This window comes from Lissotriton vulgaris, chromosome 2_2, assembly GCF_964263255.1.
Source record: "Lissotriton vulgaris chromosome 2_2, aLisVul1.2, whole genome shotgun sequence".
In the NCBI taxonomy this organism is placed as follows: domain Eukaryota; kingdom Metazoa; phylum Chordata; class Amphibia; order Caudata; family Salamandridae; genus Lissotriton; species Lissotriton vulgaris.
Genome location: NC_141688.1, coordinates 108,054,729 through 108,079,839, shown reverse-complemented (window position 1 = coordinate 108,079,839; position 25,111 = coordinate 108,054,729). Strand labels below are relative to the sequence as shown.

The window sequence follows — 25,111 nt, the reverse complement described above, 5'->3', positions numbered from 1 at the left end:
ATGACTCTTCAGAACAGGGTTGCCCTAGATGTCATACTTGCAGACCGTGGTGGTGTATGTAGAGTGATCCAATCCAGTTGTTCCATTTTCATCCCTGATAATGCTCTGACAGTGTACCAGGCCATCTCCAAACTGCACAAAATCTCTGATTCCCTTCACGTGGATAAAGGGGATTGGTCCTTGCTAGGGTTGTTCTGTGAACTGATATCTGCCTGGGAATGGAAAACACTGATATTCGTTGGGATGATCTTAGCCATTCTGTTTATGTTCTGCCTGTTTGTGCAGTGTGCTCCTGCAATATGTGGCCTCTGTGCTACCTCATGTGTAAGGAAGCCTGTGTCAAGGGACGAATTGAGCAACAGAATGATGCTACAGCAGCATCTCCATGACTTCATGAATACAGATTTGGACTCAGATTAGCATAAGTTATTGCCTAATATGAGGGCAAAAGGAGGGGCTGTGGTTCTGAAAATTCTGGACCCTGCTATAATATGGTACCGAGGCCCAACACTCGTGTCACAAAATATCATCGTACCATGACGAATTTGGTATCGGCAGACCGGTAATGATTAGAACATTATCCCCATGCATTTGCGTCATGATTGAGTGATGCTATCACCATTAAATCGTGATTTCCGTTCCAAACCCTCGGACTCCATTTTGTGAACGGCATCCATCTTGTGGCTATTGTTGTTATTGTTATGTGTACTTATAAAGCGCAACATTCATCCAACCAGGATATCACGGCGCTGCAATATTAAGCAGTAAACCATGTGCAATTACCAGAGACCACTGTTTATTCTGATACGGGGAATAATGCAGTTTTTAATTTTTTCTTAAAGATAGGGTAACATTCCGTAAGTCGGAGGTCGATGGGCAGATCATTCCAACATTTGGCCGCAATGTGCGAAAAGGCGCGTCCACCCATCCTGGATAACTTGATCCGTGTGGTGGCTGCTTTGGCTGAGGCTTGTGAACGTAAGTTCCGCGCTGGAGCATAGAGCTTAATTCTATTCCGCAGAATGTAAGGGCCAGTATTGTGTAAAGTTTTATGGGCAATGCATAGCATTTTGAAAGAGGCTCTTTGTCTCATACGCAGCCAGTGTAAGGCTCTCAAGCAGTTGGTAGCTGAATCATACTTTCTTTTGTTGCAGACAGCCTTAGCTGCAGCATTCTGGACCAATTGTAGTTTTGAAAATAAATAGTCCGACATACCAACAAATAGCGAATTACCATAGTCCAGCCTGCTAACTAGTAGCGACTGGACTAGGATCTGTCTGCATTCCAGTGGAATCCAGGGAAAGACCTGTTTCAACATTTTTAGTATGGCAACTCCTTTGCCACATATTGTGGTGACATAGTGTTTCATAGATAGAGTAGTGTCCATCTGGATTCCCAAGTTTCTAGCAGACGAGGTTGGATTTGGTGGAGTGCCTAAGGTATTTGGCCACCAAGAATTATCCCAAAGCTGTTTTGCTCCGCCGAAAAGGAGGATTTCTGACTTGTCAGCATTTAGTTTCAAATAGTGGCTATGCATCCAATTGGATAGCTCTGACAAGCAGTTATGCAGTCTGTTTTTGGCGTCATTTACACCATTTAGGGTTACCATCAGCTGAGTATCTTCAGCGTAAGAGCAGATATTGATGCCCCATTTCTTGCCTATCGACGCCAATGAGGAAACATATACATTGAACAATGTTGGGCTCAATATTGCTCCTTGAGGCACCCCATATTTGATCTTCCGAGGAGTAGAGGTAAAGTTACGTAAACAGATGGACTGGGATCTATTCGCTAGAAAAGACTCCAGCCAATTCAGGGCTTTACCTTGTATTCCTTTTGCGGCTAGCATATGTATTAGCAGTTTGTGAGAAACGGTATCAAACGCCGCTGATAAATTAAGTAATATCAGGGCGACCGTTTTGCCTTTATCAACCTGCATTCGAATATCGTCCATCACAGCCAAGAGTGTTGTCTCCGTACTGTTATTTGATCTAAAACCAGTTTGTGAGACGTCTAGTAGGTTATTGATTTCCAGGAAACTTGACAGCTGTTTTGTTACCAATCTTTCTAAAACCTTAGATAGAAATGGAAGCTGTGAAATGGGACGGTAATTGGCTGGATCGTTTATATCCGCGCCAGCATTTTTAGTAATGGAATTACAGCTGAATTTTTCCAAACTTCTGGGAATACAGCTTGCTCCAGGGACGGATTAAGAACTTTTGTAACTGCTGGGCAAATTATAGGTGTTAATTGAGAAAAGATATAGTATGGACAAACAACCCCTGGCGAGCCTGATTTGATTTCTGACATGGCTTTGCTAACCTCGTCTTCGGAAAAAGGGCCAAAAGTAGAGCTTGCCCTCATATAGTCAATTGATTAAGGCTGAGTTTGATCTGAAAGGACACGTCCACCTTAGCTGACTTCCCCATGACCTGGCCGAGCTGACTCCACTGCCTCCAGCCAAACCAGTTTGGAAAGTCCCTCGCCCAGTGGCCGAGTAAGATAGCATCAAGGCACAACATGCCATAAACCATTCACTACATACAAACCATGTTATCCACACACATACACCTGTCCCTGTATCTTGTTTATAGCCAGTTTTACGATGAGGAGGTGCCCGATTTTATTAGGGTTTCATCGATATCTGATGGTAGTTCTGGGCCGGGCTGGGTCATCTATCACAAACTGGACATCTAAAATATGGGTTTACCGTCATGACTTTGCTTTTTCTTTTGTTGAACAAATATGTATATGGTTGCATCATAAAACAAAGAATTCTTGCCTGAAGTGTAATATTTTGTATAAAAGGAGAAGGCTAGTTCTGTAAAAACGAACAGTCTCTTGAGAACTTACATCCCGTGCTGTTGTACTTCTAGGACGCTTGTTACTTGGTTGCAGCCAATAAAATTCGATCTCTGACTTCACCTAGAAGACTCCATGTTTCTGTGGTCCGGAACAGGGAGAACTCAGAGGTCTTCGGGTGTTATCCCCTGGCACCACCGAGTTCCTAAAAACCCGGCACCTCACTCTGCGCTTCTTTCCAAAATTCAAAACGTCCACTTGACAAAACACCATCTCTCTCTACTAAGAACATGAATCACTGAAGTTATCATGACACTTTTATTGTTGCCCAAAATTGATGGAGGCAGCAAGTGCTTTTAAAACCATATTATACTTGCAAACACGACACCCCCACTTGAAGTCAGCGCCAGCCGTGGTCCCTGCAGGTAACGGCGGTGGGGCCGGGTAAGGGGGGACTTTGAGGGATGATGCCGAGGGAAAATTATTTATTTAATTTTCCTACTGCATTGTCCCAGGAAATCCCCCCCTCTGCCACTCTGCTGTTGTCTGCACGGACAGCGGCTGGTCAGCACCTGGTGTGGCCACACTTCCCTTCTCAAGGGTCCTGTGACCTCAGTGACAGAGTCACTGTCACTCTTTAGTGTGCTGATTCATAGGCCTGCCTGCAAGACTGGAGGTGAACTTCAGAATGATTGTGAGGGACATGCCTTCAAGGTTAACCCACACTTGCCACTGCTAGGATCCACCTGCTGGTGCTAAGAAACCAGGGCCTTTAAGATATTGTGGGCCTTTTTAAGTCTAGCATGGGAATGTGCTCCCTCAAGGGGAGTGGTCTGGTGGTCTGGTCATGAAGGCTGAACCTGGTTTCCCAGTTCCAAATTCAGCAGCTCTCACTATAGTGCCACATCCTGTCCCCCACTGAACACCATACTGCCCTATTGAGAGAAACGTGCACTGCACTGACTCGCTGTAAACACCTGGATGGGACTCAATTCAAATTAAGCAGTAGACAAGAGTAATAACCTACCTAAATTATTTTTACCAATATCTTAGATAAAGCAAACACTCATAAGGAATGCAAGATTAAGTAGAGCATGTGAAATGTAAGCAGGAACAACATGGTTACCTTTGTTTTTTACATTCATTATTCAAAAATTAGTGAGTGCTTTTGCCTGAAAAGCTAAGGCCATGACTACAGGGCCCCGAAGGGACCTGTTTCAATGCCCATTGTTTATTTCCTTACAAAACGTAAGCAGTATGGTCTAAAAAGACCACATTTGTGAACACACAGACACTGTGCACATTTTGTTTTCCAATTCATCCATCAAGTGGGCATTTCACTACCTCTAGGAATAGTGCACTTTCCCATCCAGGGAAAACATTGTTGTTTGAAGAGAGACGAGAAAACAAAAATAGCGCATCACTGGTAAACACCGTAAAGTGGCGCTAATGTGTTTAGGTGTGAATAAGTCAATCTGGCCACCTTGCAACCACTCTGTCTTGCTTTAGTTAGTTGGTTAGTTTTCATATTTTGAATGTTTTATTTCTCTCCACCCCGAGGCTGCACTTGGAAATTGAAAAATGTCAGAAAAAGACGACGTTTCCAGCAAGTGGTTTTTTTTAGATCCATTCCACAGGGGAGCAAATAAACGAAAGGATGAAAGAGAAGGTAATACCTTTTTCTTGAAGTCTCGGTTTCACTAAATGAGGAGGAGTGAGACAGAGAGGGAAGAGGGGGAACAAAGAAAGGGGGGGGGGCAGCTGCACAGGCAGGAGAACTGGACACTGTCCTTGTCTTCTCTGGGCACGAAGGAAAAGACAGAATCCTTTTCCTTCTCTTCCCATTCCCTCGTCCCCAAAAGCTGAGCATTAATTAATTGCCTTGGTGATTTCTGCCATCCGGGAGGCATGTTTAAAATAAGAAAGTGAGGGAACGGACTCTGGGAAACTAAAGAAGGGCACGCTGTGCCCTTCCGATCCCGCCCACTTTGACCACTGGTTAGAGCACATGCATAGGGGCCTGGTTCGCAGTGCCCCAGTGTGCAGTGTCAAAAAACCAGTAGTGTCAGTCCAGAAAAAAATGAGGGTGACCATACAAAAAGAGGCATTTTCTTGCTGATTTCTTTACTGTACATTATTTTATATTCATATTCCCACAACATGCTTGTACTTGTGTTACTTTTCATCGATTCGCTCATCACTTTTCTTAACCCTCCTCAAGTTCCTTTCTGCATAAAGATACACAGGTACACCACATAAACCTACATTTTTAATAAGTGGATCACAGTTAATGCAGTAGGACTTGTCTTACCCTCATGTAAACATGGGATATTGAAAGTTACATTTCATACTCAACCCCAAAATCCCAATTCAGTTACAGCTCACAGGTCTCAAACGGTGCAGAGACAATATCGAATACAAAATATTGAGTTGCACAAAAACGAGTTGTAAATATCGTGGTTCAGAAATATCGACAGCAAGAATATCGTGATCAAGAATATCGATTTAAGGTAAGTAATATTGATTTTAAAAATATCGAAGTGTTAAATATCGTTTGCAAAAACATATTTGTGAAAAATATCATGTGTTTATTAGTGTTATGCATTTTAGTATATATATATATATATATATTTTTTTTTAAAACCTTTATTTATAAATGCACAATACACAGCGTCTGCCTACAACCCCGTGGGGCCGGCCGCTATGACATAAACGGATGGTTGAAAAGGAAATGTGGAGACAGTACGTTGTTAAAGCAATCTATCGAGTCTACATTGTTAAATGGAACATAGCACCATATCACATAGGATGAAAGAAGGTTTAATTTTATGATTTTGTCGAAAGGAACAACCACACACAAACACATGGTATCATACTGGCAAGGGTCGCAGGAGGGGGGGGGGGGGAAGGACACTAATAAATAAAGGAACGCATATGGCGAGGGGGGGGCGAGCACGAGGGAGAAAGCAAAGGCTATACTGGAAATTGGAAACGGAACGTCAATCATGGAGAAGAGGGGAGAGGAACCTCATAGTCAAGTGGGGGGGAGCAAATGTCTCCGCGGTACGAATTCCACTGAGCCCAGACCCTGGACCATTTCTTGGGACGCCCCCGTGCCTCATATACAGTTTTCTCTCGGAACATGCACCAGTCCATGTTCTCTTTCCAGGCACTGAGCAATGGTAATCTAGGGGAGCCCCAGAGCTGCGCTATATCTCTCTTAGCGACCATGTTGCCCAACGTAACCCAAAGTGTCTGGACAGCATTGCAATCCGAAGGTTCCCACACATTGAGCAGGCAACGTCGTGCTTCGGGAAGGAGGGGGATCCCGGTGACACGACCCATAACATCATGCACTCTAGACCAAAAGGCCGCAATCATCGGGCATTCCCACAGAACATGAAGGAAGGTACCATCCATACCACATCCACGCCTGCACCGTCCATCCGAAACCAAACCCATTCGTACCAGACGCACTCCGGTCAGATACACACGGTGGAGGATCTTCAGCTGGACAAAACGAAGCCGAGCCGGGATAGCCACCTCCTTAGGGGAGGATACAGCTGACTGCCAGTCTTTGTCGTCGAGTTCGAGCCCGTCAGCCGTCCAGGAAGCACGAAGTTTCTCAAGTTGGTCAGCCCTGTTATTGACAAGCTTTTTATAGATTAAGGAAATAGTGCTATCGGGGACATGGCCATCTAAAACACGATCCTCCAAAGGGGAGGACTGCGGGATATCGGTACCAGAGGGAAAGACGGAGGACAAGGCATGTCGAACCTGCATATACCGGAAGTGCTCCCTATCATCTAGCCGGTATCCCAGTTTCAATACCTCGAAGGATTTCACAGCGCCCCGTGCCCACAGATCCTCCACCTTACTGATCCCAATCATGTCCCATTTCTCAAATCCTTTTGTCTTCCACAGATTACCCAACCGATCCGAGTCATACAGTGGCGTCATACGCGTCAGCTTACCACCCCAGCCCGTGGCCACAGTGGCATCTGTCCATGCCCGCACTGCACACTTCGTCGGGCCTGTAAGGAGTAGAAAGGGTGACTTTGAGTACAGAGCCCTATTAAAGTTGCCACCGGGCAGTAATAGTTTATCCAAAGCAAAGGCGGGGGCAGGTTCCGATGAGTACGTCGCATGGTTGATAGCGCTCAGGTGCGAGGCCCAGTAATAGCGTCTAATATCTGGCAACGCAATACCACCGTCGTACCATGAGAGGGTGAGCTTGGACAAGGCAATACGGGCACGACCATCCCAAATCAGTTGTCGCTGTAAACTCTCAACCTCACGGAAGTAGCGAGCAGGGACAGGATCGAAAAAATTCTGCAGGGCGTAAAGAAATCGGGGGAGCGACATCATTTTGGGAGGTAGATCCTTTCGTACTTTGGCGGCACACAAATGGAACTCTCTCCCCCTGAGCTTAAGAGTGGAAACATCAGAGCTCATCTTCCGCAGGAAACTTAAAACATTCCTCTTTCCTAAAGATTAGCCCGTCTTGTTCTGACTGACGGAGCAACTGACTCTTCAGACAGCGCGGGGACACACTGACAGTGTAACCAGGCGCTATACAAATTCAGAAATAAATAAAAATAAATAAAAATTTTGAAGAGTGCCGCTCGGCCCAATGGGGATAGAGGCAATTCACGCCACCGTCGCACGTCCTGCTTGAGTCTGCGGAGCGGAGCATACAAGTTCCGCTCATAGCGGACCGAAGAGACCGTAGAGACATAGATCCCCAAATATTTGAAGCCGTCAGTCTCTACCAATATGGGGAACCTGCGAGGCAGAGGTGGCAATGCCCCGGCTATAACGTAAACACAGGACTTGGTCCAGTTGATGACTAATCCCGAGTTCTTACCGAAGGACGTAAGAACATCGAAGAGGACGTTAAGCGACTTTTGAGGGGAGGTAAGATAGAGAAGGATGTCATCAGCGTACAAGGAGACACGATCCTCAAGATCTGGAGACCACCGGATCCCCTTAATAGAGGGTTCCCACCGAAGCCACGCAGCAAGGGGCTCAAGCGCCAATGCAAATAGAAGCGGGGAGAGCGGACAGCCCTGACGAGTGCCACGGCCTAATGGGAAGGGGTCAGAGCATCTACCATTTACCACTACTTGAGCCAATGGTCGTTCGTAAAGGAGCCTGACCCATGCGATGAAATTAGGACCAAAGCCAAACTTAGCGAGGGCCGCCCAAAGGTAGGGCCATTCGATAGTGTCGAAGGCCATAGTGGCGTCCAACGAGGCGACCACTGCCGGCTCGGCGAGAGTGTGAGCCCTCGCGAGAACACTGTGGAGCCTACGCAGGTTAAGGGCCGTGTTCCTATGCGGGATGAAACCGGATTGATCCGGATGGATCAAGTCGCATATCACCTTCAGCAACCGATTGGCCAGAACCTTGGCCAGGATTTTAGGTTCCGCGTTCAGCAGAGAGATGGGGCGGTAGGAGGTGCAGCGGTCACGAGGCTTGCCATCCTTATGAATGACCACTATGGTAGCTAGGCGCTGCTCGAGGGGGAGGCTTCCAGCCTCAACCGCCTCGAGAAACATGTTGCGCAGATGGGCGGCCATTTTGTCTGGACAAAGTTTGTAAAGTTCGATGGGCAACCCATTTGGGCCCATCGCCTTTCCCGAGCGTAACGATCGGATAGCAAGGGCAATCTCATCGACGGTAAAGGGGGCCTCCAGGACAAGACCATCTTCCTCCGAAACAGTAGGCAGGGCTATATCTCGCAGTAGCAGCCTGGAATCAGCCTCATCCTGATCACTAACGGGCTTATAAACCCTCCGGAAGTGATCCACAAAGCAATCAACAATTTCACCAGGGTCGGAGACACTCTCACCGGATTCGCGAACAATGACAGGCACAACACGACTCGCCCGTTCAGCCTTATCCAGCCATGCCAGGAGCTTGCTAGCTTTGTCACCCACATCATACAGTCGGCCTAATTGATTCTCTCGCATCAACTTAGCAGCATCAGTGACACAAGCCTTGTAGTCAGCTTGTTTTAGTTCCAAAGTGTGTAACAATGCAGGCGTGTCATCCCCACCCAGCTCACTTTCAAGCGCAGTGATCTCAGTTTCAAGGGCCAGAACAGCCTCCCTCTTTACCCTACGCTCAGCAGCAATGAGTGATAGAGCGGAACCCCTGATAACCGTCTTGAAGGCCTCCCAAAGAACAGAGGGGGAGGTGACCGAGCCCACATTCTCATCAAAGTAACAATCAATTGCCTTCACCAAATCTGAGCGGAGCCGGGGGCTTCGGAAATGCCAGGAAGGGACCGGGGGGATCCTGTTACCAAGTGGACCACCCACCGAAATCTTAATCATCAAGGGGGAATGGTCAGAGATACCCCGGGGAAGATGTCGTACCTCCCGGACAGAGTGGAGGCTAACATAAAAAAGTAATCTATACGAGAGAGGCTGCCATGCACACCAGAGTGAAAAGTATACTGCAGGAGTGAAGGGTGTAGTGAGCGCCAAACATCGACCAGGCCAAAAGTATCAGCCATCTCATTGAGCCACATCTGGGAAGGCAGCAGGACTCTAGGGGGAAGCCGATCACAGTCACCAGACATAACAGAGTTGAAGTCCCCGCCCATGATTAACAATCCATCAGGAAGGCCAAGAAGAGTCCTGCCAAGATCGGCATAGGTGGTAGCCTGCAGTCCCGGGGGAATATAAACAGCAACCAGCACAATTTGTTTGCCCTCCCACCTCCCGGAGACAGCAGCATACCGCCCGCGGTCGTCAAGTATAACTTCGTCAATAGCAAGAGCTAGGGAGGACTTCACCATGATACCCACTCCCCGGGACCCAGAGGTGAAGCCAGCATGGGCGACCAGGCGGTAACCCCGGCGGTCAAGGGCCTTACAAGCATTACCGATTAAGTGGGTTTCCTGAAGGAACACAACATCAGGGGCATGGCGCCTCAAAAATTGTAACACAATGCCCCGCTTTATCCTGTCACCCAACCCGTTGACGTTCCAAGAAAGAACCCGCATTTCACCCCCCCCCCCATCGCAGCAAAGGCAATCCACCCCAACCCCCCTCCACAACACCAAGTTCGGAATAATTGCAATCAGTGAAATACCATGAAAAATGAAACACAACAAACAAAACGAAACACAACCAAGTCCCCAGGAACCAGCCCCCAAACAGAAACCCGTTACAACACCCCCCTCCCTGCACCCCTGCTGACTAAAAAGCCACCCCCAACTGTAGTGTGCCTGTCGCCCCATCTGATCTACACAAAGAACCCCCCGAGGAGGAAGGGAGAAATCACCCGTTCCCGCACCGCCACGGGCATAAACATTGAACACACAGTTAAGTTACTCTGTACAGTACGTGGTCTCAATTCGGACCTCCGGGGGCCCATATTACTCCTGGGCCGTTGCACCACCTTCCGCACCACCAGGGCCACCGCTCTCAGAGTCATCTGTCGGCAACGAGTCTAACCAGTCGGCAGCACGCTCCGGCTGATCAAAAAAGTAGGCACGTTCTCTGAACTCAATCCGCAGTCGGGCTGGAAACAACATGGCATACTTCAGTCCCCGGTCCCTCAGGCGACGTTTCACTCCGAGAAACCCAGACCGTTGTCGTTGCACTTGGGGAGTGAAATCAGGATAGATGGAGATAGAGTTATTGTCATATTTCAACGGGCCGTGTTTACGGGCGGCCTGCAGGATAGCGTCTCTGTCTCGATAGTGAAATAGCCTTGCGATGATAGGCCTCGGCGGGCCTCCTGGTTTCACTTGTCCTCCTGGGAAACGATAGGCACGCTCTACGGCAAAGAACTTACTGAGTCCAACCGGAGCAAGTTTAGCAACGATAAGTTCTTCGACCAATAAGTCGATCGAGGCAGCACCATCACTTTCCGGCACTCCAACTAGGCGTATATTGTTCCGCCTGGCCCTGTTGTCGTAGTCCTCCATACGTTTAAGCAGCAGATCATGCGAGGAACGCAGATTCCCAATCTCAGACTGTGCCTCCGCCATGTCAGTCACCAGGCTCGACGCCTTCAGGTCTAGTGCCTTCACTCTCTCGTTCGTTTTGGCTAGATCGGCTCGAATAAGAGTAACATCCACAGCCACCGTGTCTATCTTGGACACGATGGCTTCGTATTGCTGACTCATATCGGCCTTAAGTCCAGAGATGGCAGCCAATAGGTCTTGGAGCGATACTTCAGAGGAAGACGACATGTCCGTTTGAGGTCCTTCAGCGCCCACGCTGGTGACACCGGGGGAGCCTCTCGGCTGGGTGTAGCGTTCGATCATATTGGACTGGATCGACCCCCCCCCCGGGTTACAGTCTTCCTGCGCTTTTCGACCTCGGGTTTTGTCGTCATGTTGCAGTCGGTGACGGCCGAGAACCCAAAGGGGGCAGTGGGACGGAGAAGAGTCCAGAAACTCCGAAGTGCAATCCGGAGAGGGAATACTGCAGGCCTCCTTGCCAGCCCAAGGATGGAAAGTGTGCACTGTGAGGGCAGCAGGCGAAGACAGAGTAGGAGGAGACAGAGACAATGAGGCCGGAAACCGAAAGTGAAAGTGGTACACCACCGGTGGGCCAGATGCCAGGCAGCCGTTGTTGTTGCATTACAGCTCGGCCATAGTAGGCAGCCGAGACCCCGGTTGCGTCCGTGGGCAGGCCAGAGAGTTGAAGGCGACAGAAAGATGGTCCCCGAGGTCCGATTTCGACCAAAAAAGAATCGCCAGCATCAGTGAGAGTAGCACTTCAAAAGCCCGTCGAAGTGATCAGGATAATTGCAGGATATATAAAGAAGGGCGGCGCGGGTCTCGGGAGCTCTCTGCTCACGCGACCATCTTGGATGCCCATGTAGCTCCTCCCCCAGTATATATTTTATATGTTAGTTTTTTGTAGAAGAATTGTTTGTATTTTTAATATATGTGTTACATTTTTTGTAGTTATTATTATTTTTTTATTTGAATTTTGTGTTTTTAGTTTCGTAGCGGGTTGTGGGTTTTTAGGGAAATAGGGCAGGAAGTAATTTTAATTATATTACATTTATTGATTCTTTTTTTATTGTTATTTGTTTAATTGAGACGTTAGTGTTAAATGTGTGAAGTAATTTATTAATAATTAATCTATAATTGGTTGTTAATTAATTTTAATGAATTGGTAATTATTAAAGGTAATTGTGCGTTTAATTTTAGGTGTGTGTTGTGGTGTTTGTAGGTGTAAAGGGTGGGAAGTAATTTATTTTTTATTTATGACCTAATAATTGGTTAGTAATTCATTTTAACTAATCAATGGGCAATTAATTATGGTAATTGTGTAATTAATGTTAGGTGTGTGTTGTGGTATTTATAGGTGTTAAGGGTGGGAAGTAATTCATTTTTAATTGATGAATTAATAATTGGATGTTAATTAATTTGAATTAATTGCTATTTAATTATGGTAATTGTGTAATTAATTTTAGTTGTGTGTTTTGGTGTTTAGAGGAGTGAAGGGTGGGACATAATTTGTAATTAATTAATATATCATTTTTAATTCATGTTTGTTATTTGATATACATTTTGTGTAATTGTTTGTTTGTCTGTTGTTTTTACTTTTAAAGGGTTAAAGGGTGGGTATTAAATACATTTTGATTACTTTATTATTAGTTGTTAATATTAATAGTTTTTAATTTGAAACTAAGTTTTATTTGTATTTTATTATTTTAGAGTCTAATTTAGATGTGTGTTGTGGATATTATAGTGTTCAAGTGTGTGTAGTCAATGTTTGTTAGTTTTTTTAATTAATATTTTTTAATTCATTATTAATTATGTTAATTATGGAGATTTTTTCAAAATAAAAAATGTTGAAATGTTTTGTTATTGGTGTGGTGTTATAGGGTAGCAAATACATTTATTTATTAATTAATGTATGTGTTTGTAAATATTCTCTTGTTTTGTTTATACATTTATTTTATATTCTATATTTGTAGTTTTTTTATATGTAATTAATATTATAATATGTTTGCTTTTTATATATTTAATCTATTTAATTGATTTATTTTAATGATTTCTTATCATTTTTAATGTCTTTTATTTTTGTTTGAACTGTTTGAGAGTGAATAGTAATTTTTACCCCTTCGCTATCCAACTCTTTCCCTACTGTTGCACTCATTAGAGTGGGACTAGTAATATTTACCCCTCCGCTATCCAACACTTTCCCTATTGTTGCACTCACTGGAGTTGGAATATTAATTTTTATTCCTCCACTATCCAACACTTCCCCCATTGTTGCACTGACTGGAGTGGGAATAGTAATTTTTAACCCTTCGCTATCCAACACTTTCCCTACTGCTGCACTCTTTGGAGTGTGAATAGTAATGTTGACACCTCTGCTATCCAACACTTTCCCTACTGTTGCACTCTTTGGAGTGGGAATAGTACTTTTTACTCCTCCGCTATCCAAAACTTTTCCTACTGTTGCATTATTTAGAGTAGGAATAGTAATCTTTACCCCACCGCTATCCAACACTTACCCTACTGTTGCACTGACTGTATTTGGAAATGTAAGTTTTAATAATTTGTTTTAATTTAGCATATAAGGTTTTTTTTATATTTTAAATAATTATTGATATATGTATATATTTTATAAGTATATATTTTGTAACTTTTAAAACAAATTAAAAATAACAGTTTATTATGGGGAATGGCTGAGCAATAAGGCCGACAGGACCTGAGCTCTCTAGTCTCCCGGCCGGCCCCATCAGATAATCCTGCCAATATCTTGTCTTGGGGTGCCCTAGGGTGCCATCTGCCTTCCTCCGGTGCCCCCTCACCTGGGTGCCCTGCCTGGCAAAGAAGAAGAGCTGTAACTCACACTCACCGGGGGACAGAGACTCTGTTGGGGCGAGGTCTGCGTGACCTGCCTGGTGCCTGGTTGTGGCTCTTTGCAGGCGGCGGGTCTGGATTTGGAGCTGCCTCCATCCACGCTAAGAGTGCCCCACAGAGCTGCCTAGTGCAACGGGGTGCCCCTTTATCCCAGACGAGGCACCCAGCGGTTTCTCCCGTCCAGCATAGCCGCAGTGGAGCCCCGAATCCCACGTTCCAGGTGAGAGGTCCGCGGCCGGGGGAAACACTGCGTCCATAGCCGGGGTGGTATCAGTGACCCAGCGTGGCAGCTGGTGATCCCTGGACTGGAGGGCACTGAACTACGTCTGGTTGATGTGAAGTGACGCCGTGACCTGATCAGAGCAGAGGCCTTTGCTGCAGGTGCTCCCTGGCGCCTGGTGGACTGTGCTCTGTCGATCCCAGGCAGCTCTGAGGCCCGGCGGAGCTGCCGGGAAACTGAGCTGCAGATCCGGCGATTGGGTCTACTGCCCAACCCCCTACATGGACTGAGTCATAGGCAGCGTGGCATATTCCCCCTGATTGGGGGCATATGCGGTCCACGGCTGGAAGCAGATGCTCCTAGGCAGCGGGGCCTCACTGTCTACCTGCGGCCTGAGTGCGGATGTTCCACGCTGTGGCAGCAGACCCCCTGGGGCCCTTGGAGGTGAGCAGGAGTAACAGCTAGCGAGGGGTCTCCCTGAGGTGCTCCTGGGGGGAATTTTGAGAGACTGCCTGCCGCGACCCCACCAAAAACTGCTGGCCGACCAACCTGGGGACACGCTCTTGGAGGCCTCCCTAATACTACAGGCCCCAATTGGACTCCCACATTCCTATGAGTCACTGCCCCTGGGAACAATCCGCGGTGGTGTAGAAAGGAGGGGGAAAATCTCTGCCTGCCGAGCCAGGAGGCGAGTCCTTGGACTCATGGTGAGGAGCCTGACGCTTGATGAATCGATTCAGAAAAGGGGGTGGTGATGGACAGAGTGTCTGAATTAAGCAGACCACTCCTACCCAGTCCAAAGATCAGGGCTTGATCCATCACCGTTTTTTAGCTCACTGCACCATCCCAGCTCAGAACCTGGCTACATGCAAATTAGTCTGTCCCTGGCCCAGTGCATCATGGGAACAGGGCAGACCAAACTACCAAGCCAATTCTTATACTGGAAAGGAAACAAGCTTCCGGGGACCGGTTTCTGGCATTACAGCCGTCTTCGGCCCGGCTTGCTTGAATCCTGATGGTGCAGTGAACAAGGGAATCACATCTGAGTATACCCTTCCACGCTTATGGTGAACAAAACGCTTCAGAAAAGGGGGTGGTGATGGACAGAGTGTCTGAATTAAGCAGACCAGTCTTACCCAGTCCAAAGACCAGGGCTTGATCCATCACCGTTTTTTAGCTCACTGCACCATCCCAGCTCAGAACCTGGCTACATGCAAATTAGTCTATGTAAAGTTGCATATAAAGTCTCAGAGGCTATGGGGTACATTGTGCAGTTATAAAGGAGAGGTGGCCTTGCTAAAGCTACAGGTAACACAGTTGTCTAATTCTACCGGAGCGCTGGAGCGAAGGGCTGAAGAGGCAGAGGGCAGCGCCCGCCGGAGTAACATCAGGGTCCTGGGAATACCTGACAGGGCCAAAGAGGGCAAGACAGAATCCTTTTTGGAACATTGGATGTGAGTTAAGCTTTGCCCCAGGGGCCTCTTGAACATGCTCCTGGTGGAGAGGATGCACAGGGCCTTGCCCCCCCCCACCCTTTGGGGCTCCCCCTAGGGCAATAATTGTAAAAATCCTTAATTACCAAGATAGCGACTGCATCATGCGTGCAGCAAGGGATGCCCCAGACCCATGCTACGACAACAGTAAAGTAAGTATCCATATACCCTGATTATATTAGACAGGTCCAGGAGCAATGAAAAACTTTCCTCAGAGTCAAGCAGAAGCTCACAGAACTGAAGGTGATCACACTGGGGAAGTGCCACATCTTTGAAACCCCTGAGCAGGTCTGGGAGTGGCTGGAGATCCCCGGGGATGCTCTTCCTCCCGGGAGCGGCGAGGGGACCGAAGCAGGTGGGGAACCCGGACCCCCGCAGGACGAGGGGTGCTCACAGTGGAAAACGTTCTATGGATAACGACCCACCGAGTCAACAGAGAATCACCATGGCTGAGGATGAAACCATGCAGGTGGAGACCCAGGAACCTGGAGCCTCCCCATTGCCATTCGTGGTGCAGGGTACGGAATCTGTACATGCTCCGGCGGCACTCCACCTCTCGGAAAAAGAGATTCCTGACACAATCCTGGACACAGCTCTATCCTTGCAGGACTCTGGATGAAACAGGAACTCAAATATAGAAGAGTCTTAATTATTAGGGGTTATTATGGTACATATATTATGACCTGATGGAGGGCATTCTCTTCATGGAGGCAAAGAACTTATGTTGTCATGCATCCCAGTAAAGGGACACTAGACATTATAGATAGACTGGGCCCTCGGGAGCATAGGCCCCACCTAGCGGGGCACCTCCAAGTTTGAATGTCTTGAACTATTGGTTGGGCTTGGCCTGGATGTCACACCCTTCTGAGAAGTTGTGCAGCTCTGTTTGGGCTGTAGGGGAGGCTGTGCACATTCTGACACAAGCTCGGGGAGGGCTTAACCGTATGCACTGCTGCAGTTCATTTGCCCGTGGGAGGGGGACATTGGGACTTGTTCGCATTTTCATATGTGTTTTACAGCATGGAATGGCTAGGCAGGCTCTGCATGGCACAGGGTCAAAGGGCATAGGAGCAGACTACCATCATGACAATGGGGACTTAGTTTATGAGGTGGAATGCAGTGGGGCTCGGCACTTGCACAATTTTTGAAGAATAGGGAGGGGGAGGGATTGGGGTAGGGGAGGACTGTTGTCCCAGTTTTTCTTTGTCACACACTGTTCGCTACACTAGCATCCCTGACCAACAGCACAATGACTACACACACAGCAGAGTTTGTTGTCCCGACTCTTCGTTGTCACATATCGTACATCACACTTGCTTCCTTGAGCACCAGCATAGAGAGCACGCCCACTGTCAGCCCTGCAGGGTATCCCCCGGTGCCTCGCTTGGGCGGCACATCTCGCCCACGCCTATATCTCACTCAGGATGTTTCCTCCTGCACTCGCAGCCCCCATGACCGACATCCACGCAGGGAGGGGGTCACTTACGTAATGTCCTGGAAAGTCAACGGGCTGCTAGATAGGGTCAAGTGAACAGCGTTCCTGCGATATGCACAGCGCCACACTATTGATGTACTGCTACTCCAAGAAACCCAGCTGATAGGCAATAAGTGCCCCTTCCTGGCACGTTACAGCTACGATCGGGTCTGGTATGGAGCTTTGCTAGCGGATCAAGAATTGTTGCCGTTCTTGGGCGCTGTGCTCTCCCATTCTCTCTCCATAAGGTTATGGTGGATCCTCAGGGTACCTACGTCATCCTGGAGGGGACGGAGTCCTGATCCTGATGTCTGTATAGTCTCCACCGTCGTTGATGGCTCCCACATTCAAGACTTGCGGGGTTGATAGCCGCCCTACCTCCAGGTATGACCATTATAGGGGGGGGGGGACTTTAACGCGTCATGGGCCCTGCCCTAAATGCGGCTGGGGACTCCTCAACCTCGAGGCTTTCCCAAGCCAAGCTTTTATCGATTGGGCGACCGCACTGGGGGTCTGCAACGCCTGGAGACTGTGGCACCCCATAGCCCGACACTACACCCACACCTCGGCAGCTCACCACACCCATGCATGACTCGACTACCTTTTTATGCCGGCCCTAGATTGCCGGATGATTGCAGAGGTGACCATACTCCCCAGAGGTATATCCGACCACTCGCCTGTGACGATGTGAGTGGATGATCTCCCGGAGTCCTTCCCCCTGATTTGGAGACTGAATGCCTGGTTTCTCCAGGACCAAGACTTTCATGACTCAGATGGCAGCAAGCTCCACCACTACTTCACTGCCAACCACGGCTCCGTTCCCTCCCCTGGTATCCTGTGGGAGGCCGGTAAGGCCACCATTCGCGGTTTCACCAAGGGCCAGCTTAAGCTTAAACAAACCGCACAGGTCTCCAGAATCACTCTCCTAGAAGATCAAGCCACCCTGATGGAAGGTCAGCCGCCCAAAGAACAGACCAAGGCCCCGGACAGGAGACTGGCATTCCTGCGAGAGGAGATCCGGCAGACCTCCCTGGAGGCTGCCAGACTGTTATGGCGGCCCTCGGTGGCGCGAGCTTACAGGTGGGGGGACAAGAATGGGAAGCTCCTCCATTGGCTGTCCACATACCCGATGGCCAACCTCATCTTCCCTGAAGTGCTATCCCCTGATGGTGAGGTCCAGCAGTCCCCGGTGGCAGTGGGCCAATGCTTCGCTGTATATTACGCCACCCTCTACACCGAGCAGCCCCCCACTCTCTCACTTTCAGTTCTGCTCCGTTGAGAACAGATTCCTCTCCCGCGACTTAGTGAACCTGAGGCAAAGGTGCTGGTTCTCCCGATCACCTCAGAGGGGGTCTACAAGACAATTTCTCGCATGGCTCCCGGTAAGACCCCGGAGCCAGCTGGAATCCCACAGGAGTTTTACGCAACCTATTGTGACTCGCTGGCCCCACACCTCCTTGAGCTGTACGCGGAGGCGGCTGAGAAAGGCTCGTTCCACACCATCCTATTTTGCTAATCAATTCAGATCTGTAGGTGCTTGCCTCCATCTTGGCCAATCGCATACAACCAAGCTGACCACACTAGTTCATCCTGACCAATGCGGCTTTATGCCATCGCGGGGCACCTGATACAGCCTTAGGCGCCTCCACCTTGCCCTGGCGAACCACCGTCGCTTGACTCTATATTTGTCCCTCCTTCTCGTTGACTTCCAGATGGCTTTTGATTCAGTGGACTGGTGGTACCTAAATGCAGTGTTGACGGAAATGGGATTTGGGGCAACCTTCTGCAAATTAGTGAAGACATGTATTGCTGGCTGAGGGTCCAAGTATTGGTCAACGGAGCGCTATTGCAGTCCTTCCCCATCAGAAAGGGTATGAGGCAGGGATGCCCCCTCTTGCCCCTCCTCTTTGCTTTGGCAACAGCGCCCTTGCCGTGTTTCATACACTTGGGCGAGCGGATTATGGGGTGGAAATGGCCTGGACTAGAGGAGGACAAAATCGCTCTCTTCTTGGACGACGCCCTCCCATACCTGGCAGAGCCTGCGCAATCGGGACCCCGGTGCCTCCGGGCACTGGGCCTCTTCGAACAGACCTCCGGCCTTCAGTTGAACTCCACCAAGTCCGTCCTGGTCCCACTGCATCTCTCGAGGAAGTGCTTTGAATGACAGTCCACAATACCCCTTTGCCAATAGTCCTTCAAGGGATCTGGCTAGCCCTCCTCCCAGACCTTGCCTGGGCACTCAACATCACTCTCCTAGTGAAGAAGGCTTGGGCTGACCACCTCCAATGGCAATCACTGCCACTGAACCCAATGGGCAGAATAGCCCTCTTCAAAATGATATTACCTAGGCTCCTCTACATGCTTCAGAACACACCCCTTCCCTTCTCGTGTGCGTGGTTCCGGGAGATGGACAGCCTGGCCGTCAAGTTCCTGTGGGGGGGTGGGGTCGGATCCTGGCCCTCACTCAGTGCCGGATCCTGCCCTTTGACGATGGTCTGGGGATGACGAACCTTTGCCCTTATATTATTTAGCCACTCAGCTCCTTACTCTGCATGACTGGTTCAACAGTGGTTGATTGGAACTACACACTTTAGGTCTGCCTACCATTCAGGGGATATTATACGAAAACGCTGTCCTCAGAACCCTGCCCGAGGTCACACGTGGGGTACTCCTGGCCTGGCGGGCCTCGCTGCACCACACTCACTGGTCGGGTAAACTGACTCAATGCACCTCACTTTTGGCGAGACGCCCAGCTCCGGGAGGTCGCCTGTCTCTCTGGTTTCAGAGCATGGGATCTAATTGAGATCTCACAGCTGGGAGATGTTTTGGAAGACGGATAATATGTGTACCTTTCAGGACCTTCAACACACATATTCCCTGCATACCTCCCAGTTTTACCACTACCTGCAGTTGTGCCACGCTCTTTACTCGCTTGTCCAAGTTGGTACGTCTATACCCAAATACAGCCCGCCAGTACCCCAGGTTATGACTGGCAACTTGGGGAAAAGGGGGATTATAAGTATCTACCCCTCCCTTACGAATAATACCCCCAATACACTATCACAACCCAGAGACAGAGACAGATGGGAGGGATGGCTTGGGTCCTTGGATGATGATTGGAGGGATGCGCTAATGGCCCCCAGACCAATTACAGCCTCAGCGCGGCTTCGCCTGGTTCAAATATACTACTTACATGCCGCTTATCTCACACAGCTGCACCTCCACCATGCAGGGCTCCACCGGGGCATCTTGGCCATGCTGTAACCATCCACAGGCTGATTTCTTTCACATGGTATGGCTTTGAAATGTGATCACACGCTTTTGGGAATCGTTGGAGGAACTTACCGAGGTCCTAGGCCTTCGAACCTAACGAATGTACTCCTGGGAATCACTGAAGGGCTGGATGGCTCTAGAGCCATCAAACTTTTTCTGAATACAGCCATGATGGTGGCCAAGAGAGACATTGCGGTGAACTGGCTGAGCTTGACCGCACCCGCCATGTCACAGTGGCGTAGGGGAGTGGACTGGTGCACGGCGCAGGGGCGTCCCCTGTACGAGGCCAGGGGCTATCCAAGAAAATATAGTAAGGTGTTGGGTAAATGGGTGGTGTTGAAAGAGGACTATTGCTCTCTTTGGTCACTTGTGGGGTGTGGTGGATGCTACGCTGCTTCTTATTGTTTATCAAGTTCACGTAAAGCCATACGGACACTGTGTTTCTCATATGCGCTGAGCTCTGAACTTGCTGTTGGCCTCCTGTTTTTTTTACAAATGTCTCTTACAAAAATCAATAAAGTTGGTTATCAAAAAAAAGAATGTATTTCTACCCAAAAGCACACATTTCAGGGACAATAGGATAATAAAAAACTAGGGGAAAACATAACTGACCTATCCATATAAAATACAGTTCTATGATCTCTATTGTAGACTTTCCTTTCAGCGGACATATTAACCCTCTACGCTACTTTATATACAGCAAAACTACCACTAGACAAAACTCTGATCTCTCTCCAGCAGGAACATTAATACCCAGAGTACTCTTCACATTTTTATTGTTGCCTGAAAACTGCTGGATACACAAGGAATTCTGCAGTAAGGGCTTATAAATTCATACGTGCTTTCTAAGCTGAGAGCTCCTGAGCTCAGCTACAACCAGACCTTCTAGATGGGACATCATGAACAGTTGAGCAGTAAGTGTACTCATGACGGATAACAAAGAACTGCATCCATCAAGTCACAACAAACGATGATCTGATGCATCCATTTTGAACCATTCACCTAAGTCACTGGGCACCGAATATTCCAAGGAATATGGGTAATACAGTCATCAAAGAACAAAGCTCCCTAGTATTCATTCAAGTGTTAATTAAAAATCATTTTTGACACATGTAATAAGCCAAATCACCATTAATTCATCAATAATTCAAATCTGTCTCTGTATTTGTCATGTCCAAATTATATACACAACTAGCTTAAGCAAAATAGGTGCTCCAAGTGACAGTGCAGGGCAGGTGCAGAAAGATGAGCCAAAAATATAACACTTCAAACTGCATTTAATATATACAATATGTACTAAATAAGTTACACCCAAATTAGATAGATCATTCTAAACAGAATGTGACGTTCAGATTTTGAAACCCCCAAATATTGACGTTATAGAGAATCATATGGGGTCTTCATCAGGACGAATAGAACTTTGGTTGCAAAATACAAAGTACCACACAAATCATGTCAAAGCTCTAGATGTAAGGATAACAGGTCGAGAGTAAGTCAAACCAAAAATAAGAAACTCTCACAATTTTTGTAGGCAACTGTAACACGTATCTGTACTTAGCCTGGCCTTAAAAGTCCACTCTGTTTGCCGGATTTGCAGAGTTTTGGCAACTCGGTGTTCCACGTAGAACACAGAGTTGCCAGTATACTCCGTCCTTCGCAACAAAGCTGATTTTTTTTTTAGTTGGGGCACCCGAAATGCGTTTTCGCTCATGCTGTAGTGACTTGCCAGGTGCCCGCAATCGCCAACGCTATTTCCGAGCCGTTCACAAGCTCCACAAGATTTGTGTAGGCACCTGCATGGTCCCACAAGAGATTGCAGTCGCCAACATGTCATTTGCGCGCACCAGCGGAGGTCCAGCGAGGTTTGTGCCAAACGGGATCCTGAACACGCAGGATCTACTGCAATCTGGAAAAGGTTTTCTCCCCGAGCAGCATCAAAAACTTCTCGAAAGGACTATATGGAATAAAAAATCTCCTTAAATTGACATTTGGCTATAGTTTTTATGTGCAAGGAGTCCTTTTTCTTTTTTTACTTTTTTTCAAGTGGAAGGAAGTGCCCCAGAGTCTCCAACTTCCTGTTCCTGTCCAGAAGGCTCCTCCCATTGCTTTGTCCATCTCCTGGTCACTTTTCATTTGGATATGGAGATGGAAGGATCACTCTTTGTGTCTGCTGCATAATATACCATTCGATCTGAGGACTTTGAATTTGAGATTTTACAAGTAAGTTGGGAAATCTGGTGTTGTTTGATTGATTGAGGCCATGCACCTAGATTTAATCGCTTTTTTTTAGATTTAATGTCATAGGTGGACTGTAGTTTCAGTAGGGGTCTAGTTGTTTCTTTTTAAGTATTTTTACTTCTTTTATAAAGGAAACATGTTGCACAGGTCACTACATTTTCACCATGTTTTGATTTCAATTTGCAATATTGATTTAATTTACTATGTAGCCCAGTAGTCTGCCAATAGGCCTGGCAGCAAGTGGGCCCAGAGCTACTCGCAGCTGTATGAAACAACAGTTTCTGTGCTGTCTGTTGAATTTAAACATAATGTTGGCCAAAGATGGCATTAGATTGAAATACAAAACGTGTTTTTAGGTCAAGCTTGAGTCAGCGTGCATGCACTCCTCCGCGAGACTGCTGTAGTAGAGGATGGAAGAGAAGACCAGCCCACTCTCTGCCCATATTTGTCATTGGCTTGTGTATTTGTCCTTCATAAATGTAGGCTTCTGATTGGTTAATGGTCTTGTTAGCCCCTCCTTAGCACTGCCTTGTCTTCATTAGTAACTTCCCATGGCTCGAGGCCCTTTACTTCAGTTGTTACACAGCCAGTCTTATTCAGTCTTAGAAGCACTATTTTATTCATTGAGTTTCTGTTCCTACAGGCACAACGACATGCCTTGCTAACATTCAGTATGCCATGCGCGCTGCAAATATATTTTTTTCCTTTATTTACGTTGGTCATATTTTCTTTATCTTTATTTACTTCAGTTAAAATCGTCACACTCGTGCTCTAACTTTAAACATCTTAAGCTAAAGCACTGGTGCTGCGATTGCTTTACAAGTAAATAAATAAAATTTCTTTTTTTATTTCTTTACTTTTAAACTTTTAGCTTAAGATATTTACAGTTAGCGCGAGTGCTGCAATTGTAACCAAAGTAAATAAAGAGAAAAATAGACATGCTGCCGCCATTTTCTCTCTTTATTTACTTTGGTTACTATGGCAGCCCTCGTGCTTTGGTTGTAAATATCTTAAGCTAAAGTGCAGTGCCACGATTGGTTCTATTTCCTTATGTTTGAAGCAATCACGGCACCCACGTTTTAGCTCAAGATGATTGCAGCTAAAGCACGAGGAGCCACAATAGCATTCAAATGCTGGTTTCTTCTTCGTGGTTAAAAGCACAGCTGCTGGTAAAACAGCAGTGCATAATTGAAATATCACAGGTAGGTCAATGACTCAATCAATCAATGCATTTAATCTGAAACACATTCATTTGGCACAGCAGCGTAGGTACTGATGAAAACCCAGAGGAGCGAAGTGATTTCATGACGGAACTTGTTGCTAAAGATATTGGGGTAGATTTACAAGCCCCTTGCGCCTCTTTTACGCCGCCACTGCATCACTTTTGTGATGCAGCGGTGGCGCAAAGCCAGTGCCATGCTGCTGGGTATTTACAACGTGACGCATCTGGGAGATTCCGGCGGGAGGGGGGGGTGGGTGTTCCGGCGCAGGAACGCCTAATAACATCAACAAGATTTCACTCAGTCACTTTTAAGGCCATGCTGCATCAAAACACTGCTCTTGTTTGAAGCAACTCCAGCAATGCGCCGCCTTTCCGACAGGGGATGTGACACGCATCTGCCCATCCATGCGCCACGGTGCGCCGCATTGTAAATGCGGCGCATCAGTGGTGGCGCACGTGGGCAGATGCATTGCAACTCTTCTGGTGCATTCCTACTGATTAGCAGAGATGCACCAGAAGTAGTAAATCTATCCCTATGTTTGTGAGGATGCCTAGCGGCGCATCAGTGGTAGCGCACGGGTGGGCAGATGCATTGCAACTCTTCTGGTGCATTCCTACTGATTAGCAGGGATGCACCAGAAGTAGTAAATCTACCCCAACGTTTGTGAGGATGCCTAGAGCTCGAATAAAAAGCAGGCTGCACACATGTGGAATAATGTTGCTTCATTTAAATTCTATCATGAGGTTATGAGCATGTTAAACATCTCTAACAAGATGCTGCTGCAAGGCTAATCCTCACTCTCCTCAGAAGATTGTTTTTCTTTTGTAGAGCGAGAGGTTTCTGCCTCACAGGACGAAAATTAACTGACAAAGCAGACCCTTGTTGCCCTCAACTATATGAGGATCAAGTTTCCGGGGAAGATAGATGAAGAAGCAGAGGCCATATTGGATGACGTAAGTACTGGAGCTGGTAATCCGACTTAGGTCACCTTGCATATGTTTTATGGGTCTCATAGCAGGTCCCCTAACACCAGGGCTTAAGTTTAAGGGTTGTGCATGCGCATCCGCGGCTTTTGCGCTATGGTGCAGGCTTTTTTAATGTAAATAAATCAATGCAATACTTTACGGGATTTGTGTTACATGCAAAACTTTAATAAAAGATCTGTACTGTGGGAAAGTAGTAACCGTATTCATTTTAATTGTAGGAATCCATGTGCCACCCAGGTGAAGTTGAAAGCGACATACACGAATGCTGCAGCAAATGAATATAAAGAAATAGCGCTAGATTAAAACTTACCTTGTTCGTGAACAATTGGCTTCTGCATGGCCCAAAGTTTTGTTCAAAAGTCCGTGGCCGGCGCTATCAAAGGTTGGTATACACACTGCCTGTCTCTTTATCTCACTCTAGCAGACTATTTCTCATCCCTGCTTTTTCCCTCTATCAGTGTTATTCTGTCTTTCTCTTTCCCCCTTAATGTTTTTCTCTCGCTTCCTCTGAATCAAACTTTGTTGAGCAAAAATAATTTAAAAATGCTAA

At 47.3% G+C, this 25,111-nt stretch overlaps 1 protein-coding gene across 1 annotated transcript in view; it reads right to left on the bottom strand.

Annotated features, from left to right (window-relative positions):
* The window catches only part of LOC147729104 (uncharacterized), a 366,822-nt gene extending 341,923 nt beyond the window's left edge, over positions 1 to 24,899 (bottom strand). Inside the window, exon 1 of the mRNA XM_086959794.1 lies at positions 24,872 to 24,899. Within this exon, the coding sequence (XP_086815920.1) occupies positions 24,872 to 24,899 (28 nt within the window). The remainder of the gene's footprint in view (positions 1 to 24,871) is intronic.
* Between the last annotated feature and the right edge of the window lie 212 nt (positions 24,900 to 25,111).